The sequence below is a fragment of the Molossus molossus genome, unplaced genomic scaffold (assembly GCF_014108415.1).
Source record: "Molossus molossus isolate mMolMol1 unplaced genomic scaffold, mMolMol1.p scaffold_m16_p_1, whole genome shotgun sequence".
Lineage (NCBI taxonomy): Eukaryota > Metazoa > Chordata > Mammalia > Chiroptera > Molossidae > Molossus > Molossus molossus.
The window spans coordinates 120,860,471-120,872,157 of NW_023425344.1; the positions used below are offsets into that span (position 1 = coordinate 120,860,471).

Below are 11,687 nucleotides of genomic sequence, written 5' to 3' on the forward strand. Positions count from 1 at the left end.
CATGAGGTGCCTCTGGTCCCTGTCCCACTTCCCTCTTGCTGTGACACTGCTAGATTGTAGAATAAGTTAGCCACAGCCCCCTGGATACTATATTCCTCTGAGCTGTCTAAGATTTGAGAAAAGAACCAAGATAGACGCCAATCAAGCTATTCAGATTATCCTCGTGAGAATAGTCATCTGACAAACATGGCCTTTTTATCTGACATTCTCAGTCTTTCAATCACCTCAGGTAGTACAGCAAGAAGAGTCCACCTCATCCCTCATATACTCCTAGTGGTCACAGAATATCAAATAAGTCAAGAGACCAGGCACTTTCCCACGTGGAACCTACACTCCAATCCTGACTACTATGCCCCTTGGAACTGGGAACCTTGTCCACTCCCTTTCAGTCTTCATCACTGGTAAGGCAAAACAAACAAGAACCACTAAAACTAAATTCTAGAGAGAAGGGTGGTCTAGCAAGAGATGCTGTCTGGTGGGATCGTGTGTGTATGTTGGGGGGCGGGGGGATTATGCCATCTTTGCTGTGTTCACACTAGGAACTGAGTGGCTGTGTTGTATCCAGAGGTTTACTATAAAAAAAAATCCTATCCACTGTGAGGCCCATGCTATGTATGCTCAGAGGAATCTGACCACACACCATCCAGCACAACCTGGGAACAAAAGCTCTTTTTCCCTCCAAAGAGCATACCAAATACCAGTCAAAATGTCTTCAAGTGTTTTTCTTAGCCAGCGTCATTCCTCACTGTAAGGGCCAGAATTCCTCTATTCCTGCCCTTATTAAAGTGGTTTCACCAAACTCTACTCCAACTGCAGAATTCCATGTTTATCACCCTATGGCCCAGATGCAGGCCTCTGGCCTGAGAAGCACCAGGTAAGGAAGGGGTAACTGCAGGTCACTGAATTGCCAGAAGGTCAGTACCTCAAGTGATTCTGGAGCTGATGGCAGTTCCCACTATACTCTGTAACCTATGAAGAGTCAAAAGGGGTCTGCAGGCATGGAAGTAGGGCCCATCATAGGGACTTATGTCTATTGGAGGGAACAGGAAAAAGAGTCCCCAAGACAGCACCAGCAGCAGGAGCATGTTGAAGAGGCTATAGGCTTGGGGGGAATGAGGTCCAGGTCCTCATCATCTGGAATCTCATCCAAGTGATACCCATCCTGGAGCAGCTGGCGGCTCATATCCTGGTTCACCTGCTAAGAGCAGAAGAGAAAACTATAAGCCAGTCTGCAAAGTGGAAATAACTGCTGTCCCAAATGCAGATGCACATTCCCTTTACAGAGCTTCTTGTCCATTCTCCACCCTCAGGTCAACCGCATATGTTCCTGGACTGCAGATATAAATGCCAGCTTTTCCTACCTGTGCCTTAGCCAGCAGTAAAGGGAGCCTGAGCCAATACTGTCCAGGCTGTGCTGTCACAAACCCCCAAGGGAGCTGCTCTCTCTAAATAATACTGAGGAATCTGATGCAAATACCAGATTCCAGGACATGTTTGAAAAATCAATGCTCTGACCATTCCCACTGGGAAATGAAACTGGTCCTATGAAGGCTGAAAAATATGGGACGATAACAGAACGATGGGGTAGAATAGTAAAGGAATATAAATTACAGTAGAACGGGGTAGAGAGCAGCTTTGTGGGCACTGTCCATTAGACACATTATCCTGTGATGCCAGCAGAGCTCATTCCCTGAGAAGTGGAACCTATCAGCCTGGATTTACCAGTTCCTCTGAGCAGAAGGAAAGTCAGACTGGGAACAGTATAGAATTTTCTCTGACTCTTGGCTAATTTTTATTTTCTTAGTTTTAATAATCTTAGGCACCCAGATATACAAGGATACAATTTACAAACTGCTTCTATTCTGTTTGGCAAAAGCTTGGGGGTAGCCAATGGTTTCCAGGAAAATAAGAAATACCAATGGTGTACAGTCATGTCCCTAATACTTCACTTATGTCAATGGCAGTAAACTGCACATGCCAGAACTTTAGTCCTTTGTTTCAGTCTGGGACAATCACTCTGGAAACGTCCTAAAGGCCAGCCCAGAAGTATCTCAGTCTGAGTTCCCCTAGATGGAACAGTTGAAGAAACAGAAGTTGTTTGGCCTGGAAGCAAGCAAGCTTGGTGGATAGTGGCCAGGGGAGGGATGGGAATGCTGATCTCAGATAAAAGACAATAAAAAGGGAGACTAAAATTACCGTGACACTGGAGGGCAGGCCTAAGAACATTGAGTCCAGGCTGCAGGAGGCATGTCAAATAAGACAGCTCTCAGAGCTACCTGAAGAAGGAATTGTGCATGTGTGCTTGGGGCAAGGGTGTGCAGCAAGGTTTCTTGGAGGTAGTGAGAACCTGATTACAAAATGCAACAACAACAACAAAAAAGACAAAACAAGAAGCAGCCAGACAAACAGAGGCTGGTAAACACTTAGATGGGATTTATCTAGAGGATTCCTTTTCTCATTGGTGGCCTGAACTAGAAGACTTGTGAGGTCATTTCCAGCCCTAAGGGTCTATGGTCTCCTGAATTTTCAACAGCCCTCTTCAGACACCTATACCTCTGCTTTGGGAAGAGGGCAGATTAGAAGATTGGCGAACCAACCGGAAGTCTGGCACAGTGCCGTGCATACAGCAGGCACCAGACAAGCATTTGGCAGTGGTGGTAACACTGCCTGACGCCTGGCCCCGCGCAGGAAGGCACTCTGGACTTGCCTCTGCAGAGGAATACCCGGAGGAGTATCTGGATTCCAGCTCCCCATCACTAGGAGAAGAGGAAGATAGTCAATTCAGGGAGATGCCTGTGGAGTACAGCTGCAAATGGTAAGGTGAAGAGCATGCAAGAGGGGTCTGTAGGATTTATGAAGTAAAGACCACACACCATAGAACTCAAACCCAGAATTTACTGAGTACAAATGGTTCCTTTAGTGGCTCCAGCAGGGACAAGGTCACTGTCACTAACAATGCAAGACACATTAGGGCAGGATGGTTTCCCCAGACAAGGCTGGTGCTCCAAATCCAAGAGCAGCATGAATCCTCCTGGTCCTCTAAGCAAGCCATCTTGGGATGGAATAGTGCTCCAAAGAAGACAGCCCTGGAACATGCATGAAGGGTCTTGGAAGACATAGGGAACTAACAAAGACACCAAGTGATCTGCAGTTTTACTCAAGTCACTCCCCAAGGGGGTATTTCCAAGAACAGCACTCACCTGTCAGAACTGAGGGACACCAAGCTTTCATCTGGACCCTGACTAAGAGCAGTATAGCCCTTGTTAAACTTCACTGACCTGAGGGAAGATGGGAGAAGAGATTAAGCATAGATGAATCACCAGCATTTACAGGGAAAGTCAGAATCCTTGTCCTTATGAAAAAATAACTAAGCCCTGGATGGTTTGACTCAGTGGTTAGAGTGTCGACCTGCTCTAACCAGAGTCCCGGGTTTGGTTCCCGCTAAGGGCATGTACCTCAGTTGCAGTTTGTCCCTGGCCCCAGTGGGGGTCATGTGGGTGACTTCCAGTCGATGTGTCTCTCTCACATCCACGTTTCTCTCTTCCCCCTCTCTCCCTCTAGCTCTATCTGAAGATAAATGCAAAAATTGTCCTCAGGTGAGGATAAAAAACAAAACAAAACAAAAAAACACTACTCCTGACTTGCCTTCTACCTGGTCACACAGCCACCACCACCAGTTGTGTATCTGGCTACAGCTCCTCAGAATATACACTTCTCTACACCATTCCCCCTACTGCTACTAAGAAAAAGCCAAACTTGCATCAATCAGAGAAAGGTGCCTCCCACCACCACATTTAACTAGAGCACAGAAAAACCGTAAGTCCTCAGGCCAGTCCCAAATCTCCATCCAGAGGTACTGGATAAGGTCCTATCTAACCTTCAGAGTTTATCACTGTTTAAAAAAAATATATATATATATATATATATATATATATATATATATATACACACCACTAGCTGGTCCCCCACTGCTCTCCATCTTCACGGGACCCAGGCATTATGATCCTCCTTAACTTAGACAATGAATGATTCTATGCCCTGATACCATCACATTCTTAAAGAAGAAGAAAAAAAAAGAAAGGTCGTTCCTCTTCCTATTTTAAAATAGTGAACCTGACAGGTTGGCGTCAGGGGAATCCCTAGTTGGGCCTTAAACGTGAGTCCCCTGTCCCCTGTCCGCCTGCCCGAGGGCTAAGGCCTTCTCTGAAAGCTGCCTGCTCAGAGGTGGTGGCGCCTGCTGACACCTTTTCCCAGAAGAGTCGGGACGGTTCGGCGAGGCCCCCAGCATGCCTTTTCTTCGCAGAACGGCTTTGGCCAAGTCTCGGTGCTTCTCTGGAAGTCAAAGGGCCCAGGTTAGCGGGGTCTTCCCTACTCCGCCGTTTCTCCCAAACGCCAGGAACCCACTCTTGTCGAACAGATTTTCGGGGACGGGAGTGGGCTGTAGGTACCTCTCAAGGGTCGCCCTAGCGGGGCTCCTGAGCCCGCCCGGGGGACCTGGCAGCCCGCCCAGGCAGAGACCCCATCGGGCCGCACTCACGCAGCTTGGCCTGAATGGAAGGTACGCGTATCACCATGTACGGCCCCCGCTTCTCCACAGCCGCAGAGGTCCGCTCCCCGAGTCGGGGGACTCCGCGGCCGCTTCGCCCGGAGGGCGGCCCCGCAGCTAGTGCTACGTGTCCCAGGGTAGAGGCCCGCGCCGCGTGCTCGCTGGGGTCCTCAGTCGCCATGGCCTCGCCCCGCCTAGTAGGTAACAAACGTTCTGTCCACTGGGAAGTATTCTCTTTGAAGAAGATGGCGGCGCGCAGGCGCGGACTGGTAGCCGGAGCTTCCGGCCCCGCCCACTGAGGGCGTGACCGGGCCGGTCTGTTTTTTCTGGGGCGGGGTAATTTTAGTCTTTGTCTTTTTTTTTCCGGCGCATTGCGGTAGTTAGGGTCCGTCTGAACCTGGGACTGTGGAGGCCAGTTTTGTCTCTAGTGAAAATCAAATGTTGATATTTATGGAGGGTTGCGGGTGTGTCCCTGCGGCCCCTTTACGCCCCTGAGCGCAAGTGCTCTCCGCAGTGGGTCGCGGATCCTACTGCCACAGCCAGAGTTCCAAGGGCAGGCCTGGGAGACCCTGGGTGGAACAGAAAAGAATTGTGTGAGAAAGAAAGGTATTAGTGCTTTTCTCCAGAAAAGGAAACAGTTCCGGGAGAGGTTCAAGGACCTTGCGGAGGGCACATAAATAGAGGTAGTGCGTGGGGTGATCTAACGCCAAACCCACGTTATTTCCAACACCACGCAGTGTCTGAGACCTTAGAGGAGACCAGAACCTCTGTAGGCCTTGCTTGGTTTCCACATTTAAAAATGGAACCAATGCCACTAACAGTTGTACAGCAAGGGACAAACAAGGGTAAAATAGGGTGTAGAAAGACAAGTGAAAGTGCATGCTGAGTCTGTGTGTGTTAGGTAGGGCATGAAGCTGTCATGGGGTTAGCAGACAGACCTGAGTGGGAGGGAGAGGGCTGTCCTCTCCTCTGCTCTTGTCAGTCCCCTAAGAAATTTCAAACAAGTGAGACATCAGTGTTGAAGCAAAGCATGCAAATTTATTAAAAATATACTTCGCATATAGCACAAGCAGGCACCCAGCTAGTCTGAGTGCACCACCCAGTGAGGTTCAAGCAGTTTTATACCCTTTTCCCCATAGGTTTCAAAGCTTCCCTGCTGGATATATTGGGCACAGACTAGAGTTTAAGATCCCCCTTTTACTCTGTTGTGGCTTTTCCCAGAACTTATGAGAACATCTGGCAATTCTATCTTGGCAAGTCCCAAGACTGCTGACTTCTTTGTTCAGTGGGTGAAATAAAATTCCTTTCTTCTCCCCTTTTCCCTGTATTCACTGATTAGGGAGGAGAGGTGTTAACCATTTGCTCTCAAGTGTCCTTGGTTGGGGAAGATAAGGGCTTGCTGCAAGCTGCACAAACTGTTTGACTTTATTTAATTTCCTTTTCTAATTATTATAATTTTTTTTGTTTTGTTTTTGGTTAATCCTCACTCGAGGATATTTTTTTCCATTTTTGTTTAATTTTCTTGTCTCAGTTTCTCCTTCCACTTGCCCAGGAATCTTTCTAGGTTCTTACTATCCTGCCACAATGCATGTTGACTTCTCTGGCCCCCAAGGAATGTACTTGTAGCTGGCTGGAAAGTTCCTTGTAGGAACTGCTGAAACTCCTGTGGCTATTGCTATACTAATGCAACTTCTGACCCCCTAGGGCCACACAAACAGTTGAGCTAGACTATACTTCAGGCAGCATAGAAGAATGAATTTAGAGCTGGAGTTTTTTAAAAATTAGAGGCATAAGTGAATGCTAACTATTTTGTTGGATTCCTCCTCACTTTTGACTTCCAGAAACACCAATTTCATATGTTTAACTCAATATTTAATTCTCCCGACTCAAAATGAAGCTGATTGTTACTCCTGTTATGCAATCGGGTTTAGAGTTGGTCAATTTCACTAGGTACGATAAACCTGGAATTTGAACCCAGCTCCCAGTGGACTCCAGAGAAATGGTCTTGCTCATGGCTGTGCTGTCTGTTAAACTTTTGGGGACCTCACCAAAGGCCAAAGAAAATGTGATCAAAACCCATTTGACCTTGAAAAATCTCCAGGAACTTGTAGCAAAAAAGAGTTTGAGCACCCTCATCCTGAATTTTCCATCATTAGTGCTCAGTTCATTGCTATATGATTGAACATGGACCCTGAATCCAGATTATTTGCTCTACCACTTACTGTCAAATAATTTAACGTACTTATATCTCAATTTCTTTAGCGAGAAAAGGGGATAATTGTAAGGATAGAAAATAGGCCTCTCCTTTTCTTTGTTGTGGTTTTTCCACAATTGATGAGAAGCACCTGGTAATTAAACCCCAAGGTTGTTGGCTCCTCTGTCCAAACAGAATAGGACTAGATGAAGAGATAAGGCTGAGCTCTTCCCCACACCCCTTCTTTTCTGCTGTTTTAACAGCTTAACTTCAGGATGATTAGCAAGAATTCCTCACCCCCCCCTCCTTCAGACAGGCATCTTTTTTTGAATTCTTTTTTTTTTATCCTCACCCGAGGACATTTTCCCACTTCTGTTCAGATAGAGTGGGAGGGAGAGAGAGAAAGAGAGGGAGATAGAGAGAAACATCGATGTGAAAGGAACACATCGAGTGGCTGCCTCCTGCACAACCCCAGCTGGGGTCGGGGAGAAACTGCAACCAAGGTACGTGCCCTTAGCAGGAACTGAACCCGGGTCTCTCTGGACCGCAGGCCGACGCTCTAACCACTGAACCAAGGCTCCTTTTGAATTCTTTATAACTTTTTTTTAGCTTGCTTTCCAGACATGGGAAAAATGCTGACAAGGCTGGTCCTCAGCATAGCTACCTGACTGCCCCCTGGAAAACAAACAAACTTTTCAAAACAACTCCCATCAAATGACTAACTGAAAAGAACCCCCTTCTTTCCTTCCTTGTCACTTAGCAACAGCAACTGCTTGCTCTTTAAAAATTCAAGCCACTCTTTCTTCAGGGTGGCATTGTTCTATCAGTGTTTTGTCCCTTTCCTCCCTTGGAAAGTAAATAAATGTCCTCCCTGCATTTCTTCTGTTTCTTTGTGAATTCTTTCACAGCCCCCATTACCAGCATAAACCTTAATAATAATAGTACCTATTTAATAGTATTGTGAGGTTAAATTATCAAGCACTCGGAATGGCACTTGGTGCTCAAGAAATGTAACCTTACAAAGTTTACACAGTGTTCTAAGTACTTAGTGTTTATTTTCTCACTTGGCTTTATGGTCCCCCAGTGCAGAATGCCTTATTCACTTTGTTTTGTTTTATATCAGTTTTTTATTGGTTTTATTTTATTATTTAAAAATATTTTTTCTTTATTGATTTTAGAGAGAGAGGAAGGGAAGAGAGAGAGAGAGATAGAAACATCAATGAGAGAGAACATCGATTGGCCACCTCTTGCATGCCCCTCACTGGGGATTGGGCCCACAACCTGGGCATGTGCCCTGACCGGGAAGTGAACTGGCAATCTCTTGGTGCATGGGTTGATGCTCAACCAGTGAGCTACACAGGTCAGGAAATTTTTTTTATTGATTTTAGAGAGAGAGAAACGTTGACATGAGAAACATTGATCAGTTGCCTTCTGTGTGCACCCCCACTGGGGATCGAATCCACAACCTGGATATGTGCCCTGACAGGGACTTTTTGGTGCACAGCATGATGCTCAATCAACTGAGCCACACCTGCGAGGGTGCCTTATTAATTTTGTACTCATTGTTTTTAGAACACAGTCATAGTAATACATATCTGTTGAATGAATGTCCTATTCCCCTCTCTTAACTTTTAGTTTACTTAGAATCACAGAACTTTGGAGCTGGGAGGGATCTTAGAAACTACATAGTCCAAATGAATTTTATTAATGAAGAAATTGTGACTGCGCTACTGTCCTGGTCTGGGTATGGACAGTTCTCTTTTCTTTTCTTTTTTAATCCTCACCCGAGGATATTTTTCTATTTATCTTTAGATGGGGGCGGGGCATCGACGAGAGAGGGACACATAGACTGGTTGCCTCCCGCACAACCCCAACCAGGGCTGGGGACAAACCACAACTGAGGTACGTGCCCTTGATCAGAATTGAACCCGCAACTCTTTGGTCCGTGGGCTGATGCTCTACCACTGAGCCAAACTGGCCAGGGCAACAGTTCTCTTTTCCATTTAAGATATTATGTTCAGTCTGGTCGGTGTGGCTCAGAGGTTGCCGGTTCGATTCCTGGTCAGGACACATGCCCGGGTTGTGGGCCAAATCCCCAATGTCCTCATCAATGTTTCTCTCTCTCTCTCTCTCTCTCTCTCTCACTTCCTCTCTCTAAAATCAATAAAGGAAAAAAATTGAAACAAAAAGATATTATGTTCACTAGGAATCTAAGAAATAATAAATTACTGCCCATTCCTCAAAACAAACAACAAAGAATAAAGCTTAGGTTGAAGAGAATGAGTCTCCAGAATAAGAACTGCCACAGTACACAGGGCACAGAGCCCCTCTTCACCCCATCTATTCAGACCCTAACCCAGAGTGACTGTGCTGGCACCCCTGCTGGACTGGGGATACTCAGCTCCTCCATTTAGCAAAGCTTTATTCATCGAAGATGGGCAGGTGTTATGTCAGATCTTGCAGGACAGATAAGACACCTTCTACTTTTTGATTCCCAGTCTACTTTTTTTACATGTTTTTATTGATTTTTTTAGGGAGAGAGAGAGAGAGAGAAATCAATATGAGAGAAACATTGATCCAAGCCTTCTGCATGGATTGAGCCCATCATCCTGACTGGGAATGAAAGTGGGACCTCTCAGTCCATGGGCTGATGCTCAATCCACTGAGCCACACTGGCTGGGCAGTCTTACTTCTTTTATTCTGTTGTTGGGGGTGGGGAAGGGTGGAATGGAGAGAAATTCTTGGCTGTTAGGAACAAAGATTCCCACCCTGGCTTTCAGGCCCTCCTGCACACATTGGACAGTCACATCCTTTATCCTAGGCTCCAGATCATGGGACTCCCACCCATTCCCTAACCTTTCCCTAGTCCTGGGACAGATGAATCTTGTCAGTTGAGAATTCTGGTTCTGCTGTCCACTGGTAAGTACCTGTGATTAGGCATAGGAACAGATGGGGTACAGTGATGAAACGTTTTAATTGGGGTACCATTGACATATATTAGTTTCAGATATACAACAGAATGACTCAATACAGTTGGCCCTTGTTTATTGCGGTTAATTAGTTCCAGATTTTACCGTGATAAATGAATTTCCGCCAAGTAGGATTCTTTATTTATATTAATTACCTCGCCACTTTGTGCTTCGACTTTTGCAGCTTCACTCTATTGCAGTTTTTTCAAGTATAGTGTAGTGTAGTATAGTATAGTATTTGAAAAAATCACGATAGAGTGAAACCATGAAAGTCAAAGCGCGAAGTGGTGAGGGACGGCTATATTTGTATACACTGCAAAATGATCACCACAATTAGTCTAGTTAACATCCATCACCATACAGTTACAAAATTATTTTTCTTTTTTTTCTCTTGTGATGAGGGCTTTTATTTTATTTATTTATTTTTTATACTCACCTGAGGACATTTTTCCATTTTTTGTTCAGATAGAGTAAGAGGGAGAGAGAGAGAGAAACATTGATGTGAAAGGGACACATTGAGTGGTTGCCACCTGCATGACCCATCCAGGGCTGAAGACAAACTGCAACAGAGGTACGTGCCCTCACTGGCAACTGAACCCAGGTCTCCCTGGAGTGCAGGCCGATGCTCTAACCGCTGAGCAAAACCGGCCAGGGCTGTAAATTATTCTTTATTTCAGTTAGTGCCTCCTTCATTTCTGACTGTGCATCCCTCATTTCTTTTTTTTTTTTTTATCCTCACCGAGGACATTTTTCCATTTTTGTTCAGCTAGAGTGGGAGGGGGAGAGAGAGAGAGAAACATCAACGTGAAAGGGACACATTGAGTGGCTGCCACCCACACAACCCAACCAGGGCCGGGGACAAAGTGCAACCGAGGTACATGCCCTTAGCGGGAACCGAACCCGGGTCTCTCTGGACCACAGGCCGATGCTCTAACCGCTGAGCCAAACCTGCCAGGGCCATCCCTCATTTCTGACTGGTCCTTTTTTGTGCTCTTGAGGTCCTCACTAAGTTCCTTGAGCATCCTTATAATCAATGTTTTGAACTCTGCATCTGTAAGGTTGCTTATCTCCATTTTGCTTAGTTCTTTTCCTGGGGTCTTGTTCTGTACTTTCATTTGGGACCTGTTTCTTTGTTTCCTCATTTTGGCTACCTCCCTGTGTTTGTTTCTATGTATTGCTTAACGAGAGGTATGGGGCTAGCTGAGACCACATGCTGCATGTTTGAAAGAATTTAGAAAAACCTGAAGCAGGATCCAAGACAGGCCAATCCTATGGTAAAGCCACTGGTAACAGCTTGGGTGGGCCTGAAAGTTGGGAGGGGCAGGGCCTCAGGGAATCACCAGGGCAGGGCAACCAGTGTGAGCCAGGTTGCTGGAGTCCCAGATATGGCAGCTGTCTGCCATCCTTGTGAAGGAAGGGCTCACCAAAGGAATAAAGACCTCTGACAGCACGTTTGTCCTGGAGAAAGCCCCCTCTCCAGCCCTCGCTCCAGTGCCAAACAGCTCAGTTCTTCCCTGTATATCTCTGGTGCCCCTTGAGCTGCCTCCCCTCCAAGCTTAGAAGGAGTGAGTCTGATAAGTCCGTGTGGGCCCTTTAGGGGAGCTGCCTGGGGCTCCAGCCACCTCAGCCCCTCTGAGCCTCAATTCCCGCTGGTTTTTCCAGCCAGAAGTGATGGGGACTTCTCTTCTTGGCACTGGAACCCTGAGCACGCTGCCTGGTGTGGGATGGGGCCCCTCAGTCCTCAGGGAGGACCTTCCCAGCCGAGGTACCCTCCTGATTTTTATCTGCCACACGTGGGTGTGGGGCCAGCCTGTTGCACCTCCGCCCCTCCTACTGTTAGCTCTAACTTCCATATTACTGCCCCAAACCTCTTAAATCTTTTACTTTCATATTGATGCCCCCAAGCCTCTTATCGTTTAACCTTGCCCTAAGCCTCTCATTCCAGGAAACCAAAACCCATCACTCCAATCAGGCGGAA

General features: G+C 46.5%; 1 protein-coding gene across 3 annotated transcripts; it reads right to left on the bottom strand.

The window, feature by feature from the left end:
- Nucleotides 1–394: 394 nt before the first annotated feature.
- Nucleotides 395–4,790, bottom strand: FAM219B (family with sequence similarity 219 member B). 3 transcript variants are annotated; one of them, XM_036276851.1, is made up of 5 exons: nt 4,538–4,790; nt 4,245–4,332; nt 3,201–3,278; nt 2,708–2,756; nt 395–1,195 (listed from the first exon to the last, which is right to left on the bottom strand). In XM_036276851.1, exons 1-5 carry the CDS (start codon nt 4,725–4,727, stop codon nt 1,031–1,033), a joined length of 570 nt encoding a protein of 189 aa, XP_036132744.1. In that variant the 5' UTR covers nt 4,728–4,790; the 3' UTR covers nt 395–1,030. The 3 variants fall into 3 exon arrangements, 2 of the variants coding, with proteins under 2 accessions (XP_036132744.1, XP_036132733.1); XM_036276840.1 differs by having other exon boundaries at nt 395–1,198; nt 4,538–4,789; XR_004961328.1 differs by lacking the exons at nt 2,708–2,756; nt 4,245–4,332 and having other exon boundaries at nt 1,087–1,198; nt 4,538–4,561.
- Nucleotides 4,791–11,687: the final 6,897 nt, after the last annotated feature.

Excerpts from the sequence above, each read along its gene's own strand:
- FAM219B (XM_036276840.1), bottom strand. The coding sequence starts at position 4,727 with ATGGCGACTGAGGACCCCAGCGAGCACGCGGCGCGGGCCTCTACCCTG. Across the intron at positions 3,279-4,244 it reads CCCGACTCTTCTGGGAAAAG|GTCAGTGAAGTTTAACAAGG; the intron begins GTGTCAGCAGGC and ends ATCTTCCCTCAG. Across the intron at positions 2,757-3,200 it reads GTGTCCCTCAGTTCTGACAG|TGATGGGGAGCTGGAATCCA; the intron begins GTGAGTGCTGTT and ends CTCTTCTCCTAG.